This window comes from Copadichromis virginalis, linkage group LG10 (assembly GCF_057382275.1).
Source record: "Copadichromis virginalis isolate Kocher_CV1m ecotype Utaka linkage group LG10, C_Virginalis_male_GT1.1, whole genome shotgun sequence".
Taxonomy (NCBI): domain Eukaryota; kingdom Metazoa; phylum Chordata; class Actinopteri; order Cichliformes; family Cichlidae; genus Copadichromis; species Copadichromis virginalis.
The window spans coordinates 26,863,293-26,883,740 of record NC_140627.1 but is presented as its reverse complement, the minus strand read 5'-3'; the positions used below and the strand labels follow the sequence as shown (position 1 = coordinate 26,883,740).

The window sequence follows — 20,448 nt, the reverse complement described above, 5'->3', positions numbered from 1 at the left end:
AGTTTGGACATCCTGCATGGTTGGATAACCTGCTCAGTAAAACTTGTTTGGGGAAGTTTTTTTTTGTAGCAGCAAGTCTTTTGATTCTTGTGTAGAGAATTTACAGCCATCCCTGCCAAAGTCTTGGGTTCCCAGGAGTCTCAGAACACCTTTAGATTTCCTATTATTGTTTAGGTTTGTGGACCGGGAGAGTCACGTCAAAACCTTCATCTTACACTTTCTGAGCTGGTCCATTGTAGATTTTTCATAGTTTTGGAACATCTTCTTCTTTTCATCTTTGTCTTTTACAGATACTTCAATGTTTACTCCTGGAAATCATTTGTGTAATTAAATCCATTCTTCCTTGTAGCACCAAAGTACTCCCAGTAAAATAAGCTGAGTGGTTATTTTCATCTAATTTTTGAACCCCTTTTCCAAACATATGATTCTGTAATGAAATCTTCTGTTTTTATTGTTTGTTTTTTAAGCATATACATTACTGGGCACAGTGGGTAGCAAGCACCCTTCAAGTAAATTCCTTCCAAAGAATGTAGTCTGTGTTTTCAGAGCTAAGGAAAAAACAACCATGCCAGCCACCAAGTGGTTAAAATGAGAATAGTCAATACCAGGTACAACAGAACAACCTGTTTACATCTTTGCTGTACTTCTTAAGAATTCAGACATTTGATTCAACAACAGAATACACTTAAAAGCCAAAAGCAGTTAGAAGCAAGCTAAAAACTTCTTTAATTAAATAAAATAAAAAAAACAGTCCACTTTCAGCTTTAAAGCATAAAAACACAATAAGCACACTGACATGAGAAGTATTCAGAAAAGTAAATGTTGCAGCAGTTTCACTCTTCAGTGTTATCTGATCATTAAAAAAGTAGCACAGGAAAATAAAAGCCTCAATCATTCACATTCAAAAACTATACTTATCAACAAAGCATATATTTCAAAAAAGAAACAAGCCGCAGACTCTTGACGGCTTAAATCTGAATGAACCAATTTAATGTGAAACATGAAGTTTGTTACAGTGAAAATGTGGATAAACTGTAGCCCTTAAAACATCCTGCAGACACTGAGCAGTCTTATTATGTGGAGTCACAATCTGCTGTGTGCTAGGACTGCTTTTTCTGCAAAAACCAGGTCCTTACTGGTGGAAACAAGGGTGATGGAGGGGTGAGACCTTACCACAACACATCATTAAAGTTAGGAATAATTCTTTGACACGAACTCGTGACCGTTCTGACATTACACACAGATCTGCTAAAAAAAGTTTAACAAAGCTTTAACTAATTCAAGTTAAACTTAAACCAGCTAAATGGCTTTGTTAATGTTGGGCTCGCTTGTACTTTTACACTGAAGTTTGCACATCCAAACTGTGAAACTGTGCCAGGGAGTAGAAACAAGAAAACAAATTCAGTCATCAGCTGAATTTTGAAGTCCACGGTTCATTATTGTAACCATGTAGATCTAAATGGAGCCGTTTCTGTCCATTCTGGACAAATCAACGGATAATTCTGTCACAGTCAAAGTCACCTAGCTATGATCACCTATAACTCATAACAGCAGCAACTTTAAGTAAAAACAAAAACATCTGAAAATTACAGTTTTATGTTTAAACTCCACATAATACATTATTGTGTAAAAAAAGTAACAGAGTTCTTTTGTTCTTCAGTCTGTGATGCTTTTAGATGCTGATGTAGCATCAACACTCGCAAATTATGAATGTGCACATTTTCAGTAATGGGGCACACTCAGATTCTTTATGGCTGTGCAGTCCATGGTTGCTCAGGGCGACTCCTCTCTCTTCCACACTATCACCATATTCTTGTCACTAAGGGCAACTAGATAGCATAGCTCAGGGTCCATGGCTACGCTGTTGATGGAGGGGCCTTCTACCTTGCCGTGGCCGTTCTTAACTGGGGTCGGCCACTCCAACACCTGCCAAAAACAAACAACATGTTAGTGCTGAGTGGAGAGAAAAGCGAAATGCATCTGAAGTTTAGGCTCATTACACGCAGCCGACGTGAAGCTTTGGAAGTCTCAAATCACTAGTCTTTACATTTCATGTGCAGGCTGAAAGAGGCAAGCAAACTGAGCTCTCTTTAAAGAGTGAAGATGGATAGTGACATTTATTTCATTGAAATGTAGGTTTAAAATGTCTCCATCCTTTACGTTATCTTAATGGCCTGCACAGGCACTCCTGTGCACGATAATCCTGTGTTTATATGTGAGAGCTGGTCATTGTGTAATCTTCCAAAATGAAACAAAAATCAACTACACAGCTCAGATCTCTCATATTTATGGTGGTTGCACACATCTGTTATCAGAGATGCAGACAAAATCTGAGGAAATTATGCTGAAGCTAAAATAATACTTGAATGGCCCGTGTTTATCTATTGTAAGCTTCCTGTGTGCATTCCTGTGCACGTGTATTTCTCTAGGAACAACACAATTAACTGCTTCTGCAAATTTAAATGTCTTGTGAGTGCAAGACAAAGAAACTCTCTCTTTACGGGACTTCAGTGGATTCACACATGAAGGACAATGTTTCAGCCCAGTGCTGAGATCTGGGTATGTTGTGACATCACCAGAAATCCAGCTGGAAAACAAACAAGTGGGCGGATGAAGCTCCATGTGTTTTCACTTTTCAGAGCTAAGATTGTGAAACAACTTTAATAAGACATAAAAGTAAAAGAGAGCAAAAACAAGGACAACGAAGTATAACTGATGATTAGGATAACGTTCACTAATCTGAGAGTTTGTTTTGTCTGACTGCAACTACCTCCCAGACTAATTTAATAGACTCATTTTTAGGAAAAAAAAGAACAAAAAAACAATCGATATTTCTCTAAACAAGAATCGTAAGAGAAAGCTACTGTCTGAGAATACAGATACCTCAGTGGGCAGTATGGGTTTCCCAGTGTGGAAGCTGTTTTTCTGGAGGTTGGGGATGTGGTATGTCCATATCTTGCCTTTGTCATCACCGCACACCATGTAGGCTTGACCTAATGATAGGAATGAGAACACAGAAAAGTACACGTGGTGAGTATCTGTGATGTTCTTGGTCTAAGCACTAAAGTAGTTTTTTCACAAGTTACTACCAGGAACCTTTAAATGAACTTTAAAGTCCTTCAGGTCATTAGCTGTCTGCATTTCAAGATCTTCTAAATTAGTTCACAGCATAGAGTGATTGAGTTACATCAGCTGTCCTCTCTGTTGTTTCAGAGCTGCAGGTCTGAGTGTGTGGCTTCGGTGAAGGTGTGCACTCATCTATTTGTGCTTTAGAATGTTTTATTTATCTGATTCACCACAATCTGGAGGGTTAAAATCATAACCCTGGAACGTAATTTAGATTGTAAAGTGAAAACATCCAGTTCTACAGTAAAGCCGACAGTCAGGGCAACTATGGAGTGGCTTCAGACCCAGTCTGGACTGTCCTTCTGTGTCCCAGCTCCCAAAATATCTGTGGTGACCGGAAGATGGCAGTTAATGAGCTTACTGCCTTTGTCTACACTGATGATGACCTGAAATGACGACTGAATGTTAAATGCATCAGAACTGACGAGATGAGGTGAACTTACCAGGACAGGTGTTGAGAGCCAGGTAGGGAATCTGAGTGTTGGTCCACTGCAGCTCAGCCAGAACCACAGCACGCACTGCTTTGCTCTTCTTGTCAGGCCGCTGAACCTTGGTCCTGCTCCAGCTCCACAGGTAGATGCAACCATACAGGTAGTTCTTGGATGCTATCATAATTGACAGAGCGTGCAAAAGATTAGGAAAAAAAATGAGAAAAGGGAAGTCAGGAATAGTAATAAGCAGGAGATTTTAAGCTAGACAATTTTATTTATGTAGCACCAATTTACAACAGAAGTCACCTCAAGGCGATTGATATTGTACAGTGAGACTATGACACTACAGAGTGCCAGAGTCAGATCCTCAAACTTAAATGAAGTCAGGACCAACCTGGACTGACTGCCAACGCCAAGCATCGCTGAAAGGTCTAATTATATCCAGCATGAGTCAATGTTTCCAGCTCAGAGTGGCATGTGTTTAAAGGCACTGTAAATAAAACTACAGTGGTATTGTGGTACACTTACCCACTATGTCATCATTAAGAAAACTCAGGCCGTCCACCGTGTGGTAGTCATGGTCTTTGTCTTCCTTCTTGTATATGGGGAAAGTTATCTCCATTTCTTTTGACCTACCAAGGAGATAAAAACAAAAACACTGTAATTGTTTCTGGGTGGGCCACATATGTATTCATAGTTTTCTCATTAAAACATCAGTGAACAGATATAGTGAGCCAGTATAGTCTAGGTCACTGACTGTCACCAGAATAAAAGGTAGACTGGGAGAGATTCAAATCTCACCTCTTACTGGTGTTGTTGGCACCGAGCTGTGTGTTGTAGCAGTGCAAGCCGTCCTCACAGGCAGTCAGTAGGTGTGCACTGGGAGCAGTGGGGGGCAAGCAGATGTGCAGAGGGGTGGTACCGATTTCCAATACCAGCAGCTGACTGGAGGGTCAAACAGCAAATTTTCAACATCACAGTCTGAACCGTTCATCTTAATGTCAATGGTAGCAGTTTGAAAAAACATAAAAAATATATTTAAAAATGTATTATTGATAAACAGTTATATATTTTAGAAAAGTCAGTACAACAGATGTGATCTGCTAAAGAAATTGCATCGCAAACACTTTTCCTGGCAGAAAGACTCACACAACTTTGAAGTTGTACTGGCTGTCCACCCCGCCGATATCCCACATCAAGATCTTGTTGTCGTACGATCCCGCTACAAGACAGAAGTTGAGGCGGTGTTACTTTACAAGTAACCCACTTTAAACAAGAGCAAATCAAACTATGTAAAGCCCACTACTCTAACAGGTGAGCAAATTATTGCTAAAGCAATATCAGTGAGATGTGAGGACTTAAGAGCAGGCATAGCTAAGAATACAACTAGAACACAGAGACAGGAGTGTCACTTTCCATAGCCAACTGTTTACAAACGGCATCAGATCCCTAAAACCTTAAAAAATATATCTAACAGAGAGAAAAACATGAGCAGAAAACAGTCCAGCAAACATTCAAAGAGGTGGTAATAATTCCTAACTGGACAATTACACTACATCAGATCACAGCTGAAGCAGAGGTTGATATGTAAACAATGGTAAATGATTACAACAGACATGGGTAATCACCTCGCTATTCATTTGTTTTCTCTTTATAAGTTTAAGCCTGACAAAAGATTTATTTACAAACCATCTGATTCTCTGTCAGAACTTTAAACTCCCAATTTTTATCCATACTCGCTATTATGGTTTGAGTTTGTGTAATTAATTACTCACTGAAGAGGAAGTTTCCCTGCTGGTGGTTAAATCGGAGGACAGACAGCGCCTTTCGGCTGGCTCTGAACTCTCCGTAGGCCACGTTGTTTCTGGGATGAATCAGTTTGACTATCCCTCTCTTCCCACCGGCTGCAAGAATGCTGCAGTGCTGCGCTGAAGCATTGCCTCCTCTGGACATCAGCACTGTAGTCCAGGCCAGGGAGAAGAACTCCTGGTGTAAAGGAAAGCAACAGACAGAGAGCTTTATTGTTTTCTTGCCATTATGAACCAAGTATCCTACGAGTCTGAGCAAAAGACAGAGAGAAAATTCAGGTTTTTAAAGCCTAACTACTGCAGACTAATCCGAATAAATGGAGCATACCTCCCCGGGAACTTTGTACTTCTTCATCACCATCCCCATTTCACAGTCAATCAAACAGATAGAGTCTCCTCCACAAGTAGCGACCAAACGACTTCCTCCAGCGTTGCCTGTTAATAAAGATAAAAAGCCTGAGTTTAATCCCACATTTACAAAAAACAACAACTTTCAAATCTCTTTCTTCTAATCCTTAAAGCTTTGTTTGACTTGGAGATGCCCTACAACTGTTTTTCAACGTGTATTCAAACAATACCAGCAGAATCAGGCAGTGGCTGGAAAGCACAGGCCCACAGCTGGGTGGAGAAGTCCTCTAAGCTGTCCTGTTTGCTGTGGCACTGAAGAACATGGAGCGGCTTGAGATGCACCGGCTGTTGGAGGAAGGAATCATGAGATGGAGAAGGGAGATAGGGGGAGAAACTTTAATGAAGGCACAATCTGATGATACCTATAGTGATGCTACCAATACTGATGCACACAAAGCTCGAGCAAAAAAAAAAAAGAAAAGTGGGGGGTTCACAGCTATTTTGACAATAAACCAGGTTATTAGACAAAAGAAAAGACCTGTTGGAGCTAAATGAAAAATTAAAGAAGAGCCAAATTACTAAAATTCATCAAGAGGGGACATATGTTCTGTACCAGCTGCCAGATGTACAAGTCTGCATGGAAACACAGACTAATACTGCCACCTACTGGCTGTCTCAAGATACATTTTGACTTCAGGTATGTTTTTTCCTTTTTTTTTTTTTTTTTAGATCTTTTGTCTTGGGAATTCAGGCAGATCAATTTTCCAGTGATCAATGGCATTGGCAGCAAATTTCCTGAGAATCTGACTGGCCAGACTAAAATTTAAATGACTGCATTTAGCAAAGAAGGTATATTTCCCTTACCTGTGTGTTGCTGCGAATTTCTACTGTTTGCAGCATGTCAGCATCTCTCCGTGAATCCTTTTTGCCCAAACTTTCCTTCCGTTTCTTCTGAGCATCATCCTCGCTGGTTTGCTGCTCTTGAAAACTTCTCTTGGGTCTCTCTGATCTCCTCTCTCCCCTGCTCGGGGTAATGGGAGGCCGACTTGTTTTGCTGGGGACATTCCTGATTGTGTCGATTGGATCTTGTGTCTGAGGCTTGAGGCGGAATCTCGACTGGCGTGGACTGTCTTCGGCTGCAGAGGCTGCGGGATCTGTGCGAGGCCTCAGTCTTATGCTGGTGTCTATAACTGATTCAGTTTGTTTCCTCTTCGCAGGCTTCGAGACATCCTGTGTAAGACGAAGCCACTGTATGAACTTTAAATCTTCTAACATCATCATCAGCTGACTACAGAACTTTGGATATAAAAGCATATTCTGGACTAAAGCAGAGACACTAAGTAGGAAGCTGCTGATCTCTGGTGCAACTTCTTTAATGCAGCAATATTTAGTGCACACAATGACTCACAGAGTTATTTTGAGTGCCTGTAGTCTCCACGCTATCAACTTCTTTCTTTGGTTCTGTCAGTGAGAGAAGATACTCCTTAGCTAATATCCCCACCTAGGATCCAAAGGAGACAAAGAAGAAGTTTTTTTTTTTTTTTTCTTTTTTTTTTTGACCTGTCCCGTTTGGCTCTTTTGCCATCAGAATTGTTGTCTAAAGGCAAAGAAAGATGCCCAACGGATTTACTTTACCAAATTGACCATCCCAGCCTTGCCGTAATGGTCCATTTGATTCACCTTTTATTGTTTATTTTATTTTCACTTACTGAATACGGGACAGACTTGACTGGGGGAAAGAAGGGGAGAAAGAAAGAGGGAAAGAGAAACAGCTGAGAAGAGGGACGGGGGAGAAGGGCAAAAGACAAAAACCAACAGAACGGGCAGAGGAAAAAAAATGCATATATCAATCACCTGGATCACCTGCTGAGAAAGAAAAAAGAAAGCAAGCAGAAGAGAACAAGAGTAATAGAATAAACAGCATCACAATGATATATGGGAATATGACAGTAAATACTAAATGTTAAACATTATTGTGCAGCACATAAGATCAACAGAACACAGTGTGCTTTGAGGTAGGAGCCAAAAAGGGTGTAGTTTGTGGGTGTGATCACCCGTGTGTACACCTGTGAGCATGGACTTGTTTGTTTTTTAAAAGGTTCCTTCATGTAATAATCTGCTAGAGGGTGTGGGGGGGCCACAGCCCCGTCCTCCAGGGCATGAAGCAGGTGTGGAGGAGATCAAAACTCCAGACATCCAGAGGCCCCCAGAACACAAGAGACCAAGGAAGACCAACAGAGGGGCAGCTGCGCCACTGTCCCGGAAAGAGCTGAGGAGAGTCCCAGATGAGGGCTCACTCAGCAGCCGCGGAGCAGAAGCCAGGGGGAGTTGCAGTGACGCGCCCGTGAGCTCCGCCGGCAGCCAGCTGCGCCTGAGTGACCGAGCCCCAGGCCGAGAGGCCGGGGGCACCCCACCTCCGAAGTGGCCCGAGCGAGCCCCAGGCTCCAGGCCCCGAAAAAAAATGACTGCATTTAGCAAAGAAGGTATATTTCCCTTACCTGTGTGTTGCTGCGAATTTCTACTGTTTGCAGCATGTCAGCATCTCTCCGTGAATCCTTTTTGCCCAAACTTTCCTTCCGTTTCTTCTGAGCATCATCCTCGCTGGTTTGCTGCTCTTGAAAACTTCTCTTGGGTCTCTCTGATCTCCTCTCTCCCCTGCTCGGGGTAATGGGAGGCCGACTTGTTTTGCTGGGGACATTCCTGATTGTGTCGATTGGATCTTGTGTCTGAGGCTTGAGGCGGAATCTCGACTGGCGTGGACTGTCTTCGGCTGCAGAGGCTGCGGGATCTGTGCGAGGCTTTTTGTTAGGCCTCAGTCTTATGCTGGTGTCTATAACTGATTCAGTTTGTTTCCTCTTCGCAGGCTTCGAGACATCCTGTGTAAGACGAAGCCACTGTATGAACTTTAAATCTTCTAACATCATCATCAGCTGACTACAGAACTTTGGACATAAAAGCATATTCTGGACTAAAGCAGAGACACTAAGTAGGAAGCTGCTGATCTCTGGTGCAACTTCATTAATGCAGCAATATTTAGTGCACACAATGACTCACAGAGTTATTTTGAGTGCCTGTAGTCTCCACGCTATCAACTTCTTTCTTTGGTTCTGTCAGTGAGAGAAGATACTCCTTAGCTAATATCCCCACCTAGGATCCAAAGGAGACAAAGAAGAAGTTATTAAATGTAACAGAAAGCAGCCAAAAACAAGTGCTAAAGCACTCTAAACTTACCCTCCACCTGGTGAAGTCACTGACTGAATTGGGCCCAAATTTAACTTGATAAGAAGCAGTGCTGACAAACTTGCTCTCCAAGACATCTATTTTCTCTGCTGTGATGGGATCAGGGAGGCAGAAGCTATTCTCCCAAAGAGCAGCAATCTAAAATAAACAGCAATAGTTAGGACAGCGATTCCAGGCTACGTGATGAAACGATGACGCATTGCCACATCTGGGCCAGAAGTTGTTTTTTTTTCCAAAACAACAGCTGCTAAAAATCATTTTTTGGTGCATGTTATGACTTTGTACAGTATCAAATGCAGGAACATTAACACCAACACCATGAAGTAGAGCAAAATAAGATATTAGTTCCATACCCTGGTCCTCAGATTATCACTGTAGACATAACGCAAGTGGTTGGCATAAGTACTGACATCTTTACCGTTGTAAATCCTCAGATTGGGCAGCAACACCATCAGCTTGTAAGTGTCACTCACCTGATAACCAAAAGAAACGTTAACAATTAAGTCAGTGTGGCGGCATTTTATGATGAAGGGACCTAAAAAAGCAGTCTCTCTGTGAACACTTTCAAACATACTGTACATTTGATATGACTGTGCAAATGTGGAAGACACTGGAGATCACAGCAAAAAAGGAAAAGAGTTTAATTCCTCCATTATTTGCAGTTCAGTGAATGATTTATACTTCAGAATTATTATGTAATTACTCATTCTGATCACTGAGCTGACAAAGATCATATATATTTGTTGTGTGCCAGCTATTTGATCTTGTTTATGAGTGGCAGCCAATCAGAAGCAAATGATGAAAATGAGCGGAAACCATTTTTAAAAGAATTTCTCTGCTAATAATACAGTTTTCATTGGGGCACTGGGATAATAAGAATGCAGGGATGTGTTTTGCTTTATCATATGAATCACCTAGAAAAACAACCAGATCCTACAGAGGAGCAAGGATTTCCTTATTTCCATTTATCATCTGCAGGATAGTGGGGGCTGAAACTGTGTCTCTTTCACAGTGGGGGGAAAAGGCTGGACAACAGTCTATCTTAGAGTTGACACAAAAAAGAGCCATTCACACCTACAGGACTTCATTTCACATCATCAGCATGTGTTTGCATTGCAGGAGGAAACCCTTAAGACAGAATACACAAACTCAGCAGACAAAGGCCTGAGCTGGCTGAGGGAGTCAAACACATGAATATTTTATTGTCATGACAACTGATGCAGGGTGCTCCCTTGCAATGCTAACACTAATAATCAGCTGATATGATCATTCAGCAATGTGGCCTGACTCAAATATTTCTCCATGAGCCAAGCCAGACAGCAGTAGGTGTAGATGTATGTGATTTTATGAAATACTGATGACAAGTGTCAGTTATAACCTGTTCATGTATTTGCCATTTGTGCTGTAGCTGCAAAGAGTGACACTAAAACAGGAGTGTAAGGAGAAAACAAAGCGATGTGCTCACAGTGATGTAGAGGTTGCCATCCATCCTCAGCTCTTCTACGTTGCTTAGCGAGTCCAGAGTGGTAACGTCCTCGATCTGGTTGTCGCTCAGGTCCAGGAAACGAAGAGCAGGAAGCTCCAGGTTCTTGGGAAATTCCTGCAGCATGTTTCCAGAAAGATCCAACTTCTCCAGAGACTGGAGACGGGACAGCAGCTTGACAGGTAGATCCTGAAGCTTCAACCTCATCTTAGACAGGCTGAAACACAAAGAGCACCAAAGTTAGTGTTTCCATGGGGTATGAAATAAAATTACATATGACACCGTTTAGTGATTATAGTATTACATCTATAATCATTTATTTAAATCTTATTGCATACACACAAATATCACAAAAGTATAAAAATATTTCCATTAATTCAATGTTTTATTCCAGTTTTTAAATAGCCAACTGGAAAATGTCTTTGACTATTAGGGCCTTAGCTGTTTATGTGCACTCAGCATTGGTATAAATGTCATGGTCATTTAGGGCTTCATAATTTCCAGGGTGGAATGAATGGATACATTTTAATTACTTTAAAAAAACAAGAATCATCATAAAAATACCATGACAATCATGCCCATGATGAGTGGATGTAAACTTGTCACCACAACTGTAACTAAGCATTACCAGTTTACTTCAGTGCAACTTTAACAGCAAGACAGCAAGACACCTACAGGGCATAATAAGAAGAATAAGAATAAGAAGAATAAGAAGTCCTTACTTCAAAGTCATGATTTGCTCCAGTTTGTTGGCTTTTGGAGAGGCTTTCTCCAGTAAAAGTTTCTCAGTGATTTTTTCCATCGCTTATCTGCAGGAAGAAGCACAATTCAGGAGTGAAGATGGCAAACTGAAGCTAGGGCTGAGAGAAGTGTCCTCCTAGTTTGTTTATATTGTCAATCCTGTTCTAATCACACAACCAGAGCACCGCCCACATGGCCAAAACAAACTGACTACATCAAGGACTGAAACTCCGTAAAAGCTCTTTAAGAATATAATTAGATACAAACAATAGGGTAAGGTCTGTAACTGCTTTAGAAGGCCTGATTAGTAATCAACACCACTGATCAGCCTCGAGAACAATGAAAATTCCTGTGGATGAGAAACGCTGTAGTACAGACAAAGACTTAGAAAAGTAGATTTGTGTTTAATATTATTACACAGATATTGTTTACAACTGAGCTTGTTCCACTTGTTTTAGCTGATCTAATTACTCTTTTTTGGCATTTTTTCCAATTAGCAATTAAAATCCCCTCTAGCTCCTCAGCATGATGAATCTGTTAAAGAAATGGAAGATTTCCTCCAAAAACAGTTTACAATAAATTAGCGGCTATTCAACAATAACAGGCTAAATGCGATTTCATAACGCGCTATCCTTTAAGTAACGTTATCATAACGTCTATATAGAGATCCATACATACTAAGGTGAGGAAGGATATTTCACTTAAAGAAGATGAGAAAGTGTTATATGAGAATAAGTTTGAGTTTCTTCTAGCTAACCACGTTGCAGTGCCGACAGCCGTATATATCTCTATATATTTATATTTCTCGGCTACAAACACAAATAACAATTATTGGCTTAATTAGAGCAAGCGTTAGTGGTTTTGATTTTATTATTAAACAACTTAAAACTTGCCAATATCTGTGATTAATATCACTTACCAAACACTTGAGCGAACTCAAAACACTCTTGCCGGGGAAATGTTACGTATATCCGGTGGGCGTGGTTTAAACACGAGATTGTTTTTACAGCCTGGGTTTTGCCTGCCAGGCACTAACCTTAACCCTATGACAATTGTACAATAACTTAGTTTTTATTAATATGATTCTTTTTCATTTACGTTAAGCACATTGAGTTTAAGTGTAATTAAAAGTGCTGTATAAATTAAATTGACATTGATTTAAAATTACGTTATTTTAAGTTCTTTGGATCACAAAGAAGTGAAATAGTATTGACATTTCATTCCAAAAAGCCATCATCTGAATATTTTCTGCTTTTGTATAGTTCCAATGTGATAAAACAAAAAAGGTAAAATTCATGTCATTTTTGAATGATTTAGTTGAAGTTGTGCCGTTAATCACCACTCAGAACATTTTCAGGATGTGGTTCAAAATAGAGCTGGGCGATAGAACGATAACGATATGTATCGCGATATAACTTTTACTCGATAGAGAAATTAAGCTATCGCGATAGACCTCGTCGCTCTTGTCCTCAAAAAAAAAAAGTCAGCCAATCCAAATTAAGTAACGCAGAGCCGAACCAATCACAGCCGCAGCGTCACGTCGCGTGACTTGTTACGTACAGCACAAGTGCCAAGCCGCACGTGTGTTTGTTTGGGAAGCAGCCAGCGGGTAATGGAGCCAGCGCGTAATGGAGGAAATGAGTGGTTCCAATGGCGGAGAGATTGTCGAACGGAAGAGCCATAGAAGTTCCGTAGTGTGAAGGTATTTCGGCTATTTCAAGTCTGACAAAAAACAGAGTAGCGTGCACTGTAAATTGTGCCGAAAGCAAGTCTGGAAATACAATAAACTGGTGCATGCGCTACGTCCACACGTACCCGGGTATTTTTGAAAACGCAGATTTTTCTATGCGTTTGCACCTTTCGTCCACACGTAAACGGCGTTTTTGGTCACTGAAAACGAAGATTTTTAAAAACTCCGTTTTTGCATTTACGTGTGGACTAGAAAAACGGAGAAAACGCAGCGTCAAAGGTGTGCACATTTTTTGACGTCACACTGTGCGCCACGTTATTGTTTCGGTGAAATGAATTTCTACAATACTGTTACTGTTAATTCTCTCTGCAGTGTTTAAATGCTTACATATACACAGTTACTGTCCGTCCACACATACGACTCTGTTCTGCTTCTATGCCCCAGCTTTGTTTACTTTTTCCCACCGAGGCTTCTAGACTTCTGATTGGCCAACATTTCTGCACGGTTAGGAATCTAGCGCCACCTGCTGCTTTGGCATGTTCATAGCAGCGTTTTCCTTCATTTCTGCCTTTATGTGTGGACGGGATTATTTTTTAAAACGAAAACGGAAAATCTCAGTTTTCAAAAATACCCGTGTACGTGTGGACGTGGCCTCAGTCTCTGACTGGAAGCGCTAATTCGTCATTCGGCTTTTGTCAGACTAAAGTAACTGTTAAAACTGTTTGAAAAGCTCAGCTATACAACAAGGAGAGATTGAGAATTTCCTTTTAGTTCTCAGTTTATTTGATATTGACAAAAGTTAGTCAGTTTTGTCTGTTCTTCTGTAAAACAAACTAAGATTTATTTTTAGAATTAATATTTTGTTTCTAAGTGGAATTGACAATTTAGTCTGTTTTGTTTGTTCGTTCTATTTTGAAACTTAAACGCTTTAGCGGCTGCCTTTTGTGTAGTTTGCAATATTTGCCTTTATTTATCTGAAAAAGTCTCATGTTCCTTAAGTACATCTACCCTGTTGAACTTATTATGGAAAATGAATATTTAAATAAAAACAAGCTGCTGATTATTTCACATTTTACTTGTGAGCAACGGCACATTTAAATCTTACAAATATAGTTATTTGGCTTATATCGTGATAGATATCGTTATCGCCTGAAATGAAAAAAACATATCGTGATATGAAAAAATCTCATATCGCCCAGCTCTAGTTCAAAAGAAAGGGTCTAGAACTGAAGAGTAGATTATGCTGTCTGTAGCCCCTGAAATGCATTCATTCTGGCACTCCCAGTTTAGAGCAATGAACAATGAAGACTTTAACAGAACGGCAAGGAGGGGCAAGAGGTCTAGGCAGGGTGGCACTGAAGTATATGAAAATCTCTTATATGTTAACGGAGTCAACAAAATATCCGCAAAAACACTTTAAAATTATTTATTGTACCATTATCTGTTCTAAGAAAACAAAGGCAATAAGAGGCTTTTGGACAAACAAGCAAACAGTTTTTACAAGTATTTTAAGGACATAAAAGTTGGAGGGCAGATTTTTAAGGCAGCCACTCCCGACATTTACCCTTATATCACGATCAACAATCTCTCTCTCTATATATATGAATACATATATATATATATATATATATATATATATATATATATATATATATATATATATATATATATATATATATATATATATATATATATATATATGTGTGTGTGTGTGTGTGTGTGTGTGTGTGTGTGTGTGTGTGTGTGTGTGTGTGTATTTTTTATATTCAGAAATGTGTTTTCTTATTTGCATCCTCTTTTAGCTTTGGTTGGATAATTCTCAAACCCTGAAAATACCCGCATTCTCCGCTAGGTGTCGATAAAAAATGTTTTCGTTTGCTGCCTCTTCCTGACACAAGAAGAAGATGCAGGATGATGGCTCCCGACACCAGTGACGACGTGCCTTCATGCGCTTGTAAAGGTGTCCGCCGGTGTCTCGTTTGCGAAGGGTTGAAAGAGAAAGTACAACCGGAGGCGAGTGAATCAAAGGTACTGTTTTCCAACAGAATACTTATATATTGTGCTTATAACAGTTAAAAAAATAATCAAATACTGCTAACAGCAGCGCACACACAACAAGCTACGGGTGCCCTCTGAGGACATTCCATCCTTATTAAAGGGATATTACTGCGGTTATAAATGTGTGCCAACAGCTAGTGATGGCCAAATGAAGCTTTCCGAAGCACTGAAGCTTGTATTGAAAAACGGTTCATTACTCGAAGCTTTTCAACACAGTCCTCTCCGGTGACATCTGGTGGTGAAAATTTTGAAGAGCAGCTTGAATCTGCAAAATAAAACGGACTGCTCAATTATCACTGCTCACTCAAGAGTGGAGTTCTCTCTGATATTGGGCCACCGTTCCGTTGCTTTGAACATGTAATTGGTTTTGTTTTCTCGATTGGGGGGCTGAAAAAAATGTAATGCGTATCTGCGTAATACATTTTGATCAATAAACTTTCCCTATTTAAACATGCACTATGGTGTGGCCTTTCTTTGCTCATAACTCCTTGATGTTGGTAAATACAATAAGTGAGCAATATATATAATATACATATGAGAATGCACAGCACATTATGGAGTATGCCCCTGCTGTGAAGTCCTGCCTCCATCTACTTGTCGTTTAATCACTGGACAGCTGGACAGGTTCATACAAAATATTAGATTAGGCCAATTCCTATACATATTTTTGACCTAGGGGTGGGACTGATTGTGAACTGGAAAGGGAAAATGCTTAGGGGGCTGAGTATGGCTGCATCGTCACTGATTTGTAGAATCATTTTGATTCGATACAGGATCCGATTCAATTTGATTGGAATCTGGAAAGTTTTGCCTCAGTCAGAACTATTACAATTCTGATCATTTAACAGTATATATCCATAATTTCGTATCTATTAAAAGAAAGCTGACACATGTTAGACTTAATTAGAGATGTAAACAGAGAGTTATGAAACCTGCAGAAGCCAGCGGAAAAAAAAAATATGCAAACACAGCGCGGACCCGACGACACATCAAAATCTGATTCTGACGCGTCGGGTCCGCGCTCTGTGTTTACGTTTGTATGCAGAATCCGTAAACCTGCTCCCAGTTACTGTTTTAGCTGCATGGTGTTTGACGACATGTTGTGAGGTTTAACCTGAGATGCTGGCGTTTCAGGCATAATAACGTTAATTTACAAATCGACACGGGATTTTAATGAATCAATATCACTTTATTCAATTTAGCATGGATTGTAATCAGAAAGGCGATAATCAAAACCCACCCCTAATCAAGAACTTGCAAAGTAAAAACATGATCAATGTAAGGTAGCCCTTTTGTTATTTACATTTAAAAAGAGGATTAGTGTTACTGTGCGCTGGCTGAGTCTGTTTCTTTTCTTAGAAATAGTTTCTCCTGCCCTGGAGAAAATCCACTTGCATGGAACAGAAGAGGCTGTGGAGTGCAGGAACTACACTGCAAGCTGGTAGATATGCAGGTATTCCTGGGTCCTGCAGACTATCACCTAAAAACAATAAACAAAATGATTTTCTAAACTGTGTAGCAATGTAATGTACGTATAGTGTCAAATACATTTTTGTAGTCTTCATCAGCTTTAATTCACATGGAAGTGTTCCTAAAGTCATATGCTGTAATGATATTTACATTATGAAAACATGATTTTGGACATTTCAAGTTTTTCACTTCGGCAGATAAAATGAATTGAGCAAAATCAACTCAAAATATTCCCACACGCCAGAACGTCCTCTCTTCCTCGCTGGCTCCATATCTGTCAGTGGAATGATCACCTCGTCGCTATCTGTCACCATCAACACACTCCACGAATCCCGTGGATGATTCACTTCCTTATATCCGTTTGAATCAGGTACCGAAGCAGTTACGTGCGTAATGAAGCTTCGGACGTCACTGGTCACGTGACTTTTGCCAAACGAAGCAAGCCTCGACACAGTGCTTCTGAACCAGTGTGTTGTTTTTTTCGACACACGCTCCGGAGCGTCAGCTTCAAGCGGGCCATCACTACCAACAGCGTTTGTCATTATAACAAAAAGGCATTCACTACAAACTGTCAATTTCATCGCCAAAATAATAATAATTCTAGGAATACATTTGCGTTACTGTATAAATAACGATGTTTTTCTATTTATCTATCTTTCTGTGAAGATTGTCCATCATTTCCTCTACGATCCTCAGTCGAGGCTCGCTGTTGGAAAAGATGCCCAGGCTGCATCCTTCCCCTTTTCTGGGGTCTTTCTGTGGGAGAACTTCATATCAGAAGAGGAAGAGAAGGAGCTCATATGTGCGATGGACCAGGATGTGTGGAAGGAGTCGCAGTCCGGTCGAAGAAAACAGGTTAGCATGTTATCAAATAAAAACAGACAAAACATTTTTGTTTAGACTATGATTTATAGAAGCGATTATCAGGGCTGTAAAGTCAATATAAGTGCCAGTCCGAGTTTACTCAGGTCATCAACAGTGATTCACAGAGAGTTTGAGTCATACTTCTCCATGCTGCCTTCAACACTGTTGATTGTTGATCGTGATATTTTAATTCAAAGGCTTCGTGATTCAGTTTCTCGATTGGGTTTCATCATGACTAAAGGGTAAATGTTTCTATGTGTCAGTTAATATTTTTAGAACTGCAGAAATAAACATTCTGTCAGTGGTTACTTTTTAACCTTATCATCTAACTCACAGGTGTCGAACTCCAGGCCTCGAGGGCCGGTGTCCTGCAGGTTTTAGATGTGTCCTTGATCCAACACAGCTGATTTAAATGGCTAAATTACCTCCTCAACATGTCTTGAAGTTCTCCAGAGGCCTGGTAATGAACTGATCACTTGATTCAGGTGTGTTGACCCAGAGTGAGATCTAAAACCTGCAGGACACCGGCCCCCGAGGCCTGGAGTTCGACACCTCTGAAACCTGTTCACAAATTATGAAGCTACGTTGATGACATTAACTTGTGGATGTCTAGAATCTTTCTAGAAATGAATAGAGACAAGATAGAAAAATCCAAAAAAGTCAGAGACAGAGAAAATTTGTTCATATTTATTATCCCTTTCTCTGAAACACAATGAACAAGTCAGGCACCTTGGCATCATTTTGGACTGTGGTCTCAGTTTTGATAATCATATTAATAAAATAACCAGAATTGCTTTGTATAGGTTAGAAAATTCTTATCTTCTATTTGATATATGTAGTATGGAAAGTGTGTGTGTGTATGTATATATATATATATATATATATATATATATATATATATATATATATATATATATATATATATATATATATATATATATATATATATATATATATATATATTAGTAATGGAGTCCAATATTGTTGCAGGACTTTGGCCCGAAGGTGAACTTCAAGAAAAAGAAAGTGCGTGTGGGTGGCTTCAGTGGACTCCCTGCTTTGAGCCATAAACTTGTGCTTCGGATGTATCAGGAATCAACTCTAGCTGGCTTCCAGCCAGTGGAGCAGTGCAACTTGGATTATCATCCTGAGCGAGGTGCAGCCATTGATCCACACTTAGACGATTCTTGGCTATGGGGGGAGCGCTTAGTCACCATTAACATGTTGTCAGACACTACACTCACCATGTCTCTGGAGCTGGGCCTGCCAGAGCTGGGACTAACAGGGGAGGTCCATGTAGCTGTGCACCTTCCTCGCAGATGTTTAGTAGTTTTATACGGCGAGGCACGGCATATATGGAAACACGCCATTCACAGGAAGGACATTCATATACGTAGAGTCTGCAGCACCTACAGAGAGCTATCTGCAGAGTTCCTGCCTGGAGGGCAGCAGGCAGACCTCGGAGCCCAGCTGTTGAATATCGCCTTGAACTTCCAAGGCTCTCCGGTTTAATCTAATTTGATGGATCCAGAGGGAGCTGCAATCTAAATCACTTGGACTTGTCTTAAACTGTGAAGATGTGTCCTTTAAGGCACCCTAGGGCTTGTTTGCTGGATCTGTGCCAGCTCCCCAAACAGTGAGCAGTGCTCACGAGGCTTGTGTGCATTAATTAGTTGAACATCTGCTTTGCTGCGAAGCCAAGCTGAAGTCAAATTGCTTTGGAAAAAATGTTGGGGAGAAATTGTTTTAAAATAGCTGCAATGTCATTATTTTATTCCACCACAAACTTCAATTTTCTTTTTGTTTTATGACAAATGGAGAGAAAATATACATACACACTTATTTAGTGTTTGGATGATGGAGAGCACAGCCTTACACATCTCTTTAATGGTTCAAATCTGGTGAATGGTATGGCCAGAGTAGATACCTTAATAATAATAATTTAGTAAGCTTGATTATTTTTATTGTGTCAAAATAATTTTAAATATGGCCTTTAAAGTGAATTGTTGCACTGAATTGCATTTCTGTCTCTGTCATTCTTGGAAATAGACGGTCTCAAATTACAGATGTTTAAAAGTGGAAGCTTTTATTGACACATATAAATATGTGTGTGTGTGTGTAGAGAGAGACTGACACAAACCTAATCTTTGACGTTGTGATGATAAGGACAAATCTTTGATGACAAGCTGAATAGAGAATTATATACTTGTTGGGATTGAAGCTTTTTTTTTTCTCCTTCAGAACTGCAGTTGTAATTGTTAAGTTAAACATTTAACAGTAAAGTATGACTTAAAACAAAAACAAATCTGATTGCAAAAGTGAATCAAAAGATCTGTCACCTGAAACAATCATGTGCAATAGCTGCCCTTTAATATCTGGCTTTGTTGAATCAGCAGTGGCTGCGAGTCATTGTTCGGAAACCCAGTTTGTCCAGTTCCCGATGAGTTCTCAGACACAGAGTGAGAACTACAAACAGGATGTGGCCCGCACACTCAAAACTGACTGCCTTTACAAAGTTTTTGTGTTCAAGTCATTCTTCTTGAAGTCATTGTCTCTTTAAAAGAAACAGGAAATGTGCAATGGTGTCAAAGCTTTTATTTTTCAGTTCTCTAAATGTGTTTTTGAGGTTGCTGCCGTTATCCACACATTTAGCTTCAGTGGTCACAGATGTCTGTATTCACAACACGTCTCCGGTTCATCCAGCTGGCAACATATGAATTTGATTAAGGACTACAAACATGAAGACAAAACCTTTATTGTTACTGTGTTCAGGATGTAGAGGGATTGGTAGTGCCGCTGCTGCTTAGTGATTTACTTTGTGATATTTAAAGGAAAAAATAAATTATATTGTAAAAGAGAGAACTTTTCAATAAAAAGCCAGGGTCAAATGAATTATTGTCTTCTGTATTTCCTGAATAGAGTGTTATTTCTGCTGGGGTTTGGAGCAATTTCTAATAACATTTTTCATGTTGGGGGAAATGAATTGTCACTGGAGAGATTACTTTACTAAATAATACATTTTTAAAAGAAAGCAGTTAAAGTTATGGATTTCTTTTTGCAGCTCATGAGTCCTTTGAAATCACTTGTAAGCTCAGTATTTTTTAAAGATTTTGAATAAATGGCAATTTACTTGAAACAGCAGCTTAATTTAAATGCTATTTTAGCTGTTAGCAGAGTTATAATTGATTT

At 39.8% G+C, this 20,448-nt stretch overlaps 2 protein-coding genes across 3 annotated transcripts; one reads left to right on the top strand and one right to left on the bottom strand.

The window, feature by feature from the left end:
* Positions 1-433: 433 nt before the first annotated feature.
* Positions 434-12,130, bottom strand: lrwd1 (leucine-rich repeats and WD repeat domain containing 1). The gene is made up of 17 exons (XM_085470910.1): positions 12,097-12,130; positions 11,159-11,245; positions 10,419-10,653; positions 9,307-9,426; positions 8,945-9,091; positions 8,768-8,860; positions 8,212-8,589; positions 7,577-7,579; positions 5,944-6,058; positions 5,694-5,800; positions 5,333-5,543; positions 4,707-4,779; positions 4,359-4,502; positions 4,086-4,189; positions 3,570-3,731; positions 2,884-2,993; positions 434-1,926 (listed from the first exon to the last, which is right to left on the bottom strand). Exons 2-17 carry the CDS (start codon positions 11,236-11,238, stop codon positions 1,774-1,776), a joined length of 2,235 nt encoding a protein of 744 aa, XP_085327036.1. The 5' UTR covers positions 11,239-11,245; positions 12,097-12,130; the 3' UTR covers positions 434-1,773.
* A 2,642-nt stretch (positions 12,131-14,772) lies between these two features.
* alkbh4 (alkB homolog 4, lysine demthylase) lies at positions 14,773-20,151 on the top strand. 2 transcript variants are annotated; one of them, XM_085470909.1, is made up of 4 exons: positions 14,831-14,895; positions 16,285-16,378; positions 17,062-17,250; positions 18,250-20,151. In XM_085470909.1, the coding sequence occupies exons 2-4, from the start codon at positions 16,373-16,375 to the stop codon at positions 18,769-18,771; spliced, it is 717 nt and encodes a 238-aa protein (XP_085327035.1). In that variant the 5' UTR covers positions 14,831-14,895; positions 16,285-16,372; the 3' UTR covers positions 18,772-20,151. The 2 variants fall into 2 exon arrangements, with proteins under 2 accessions (XP_085327034.1, XP_085327035.1); XM_085470908.1 differs by lacking the exon at positions 16,285-16,378 and having other exon boundaries at positions 14,773-14,895.
* Positions 20,152-20,448: the final 297 nt, after the last annotated feature.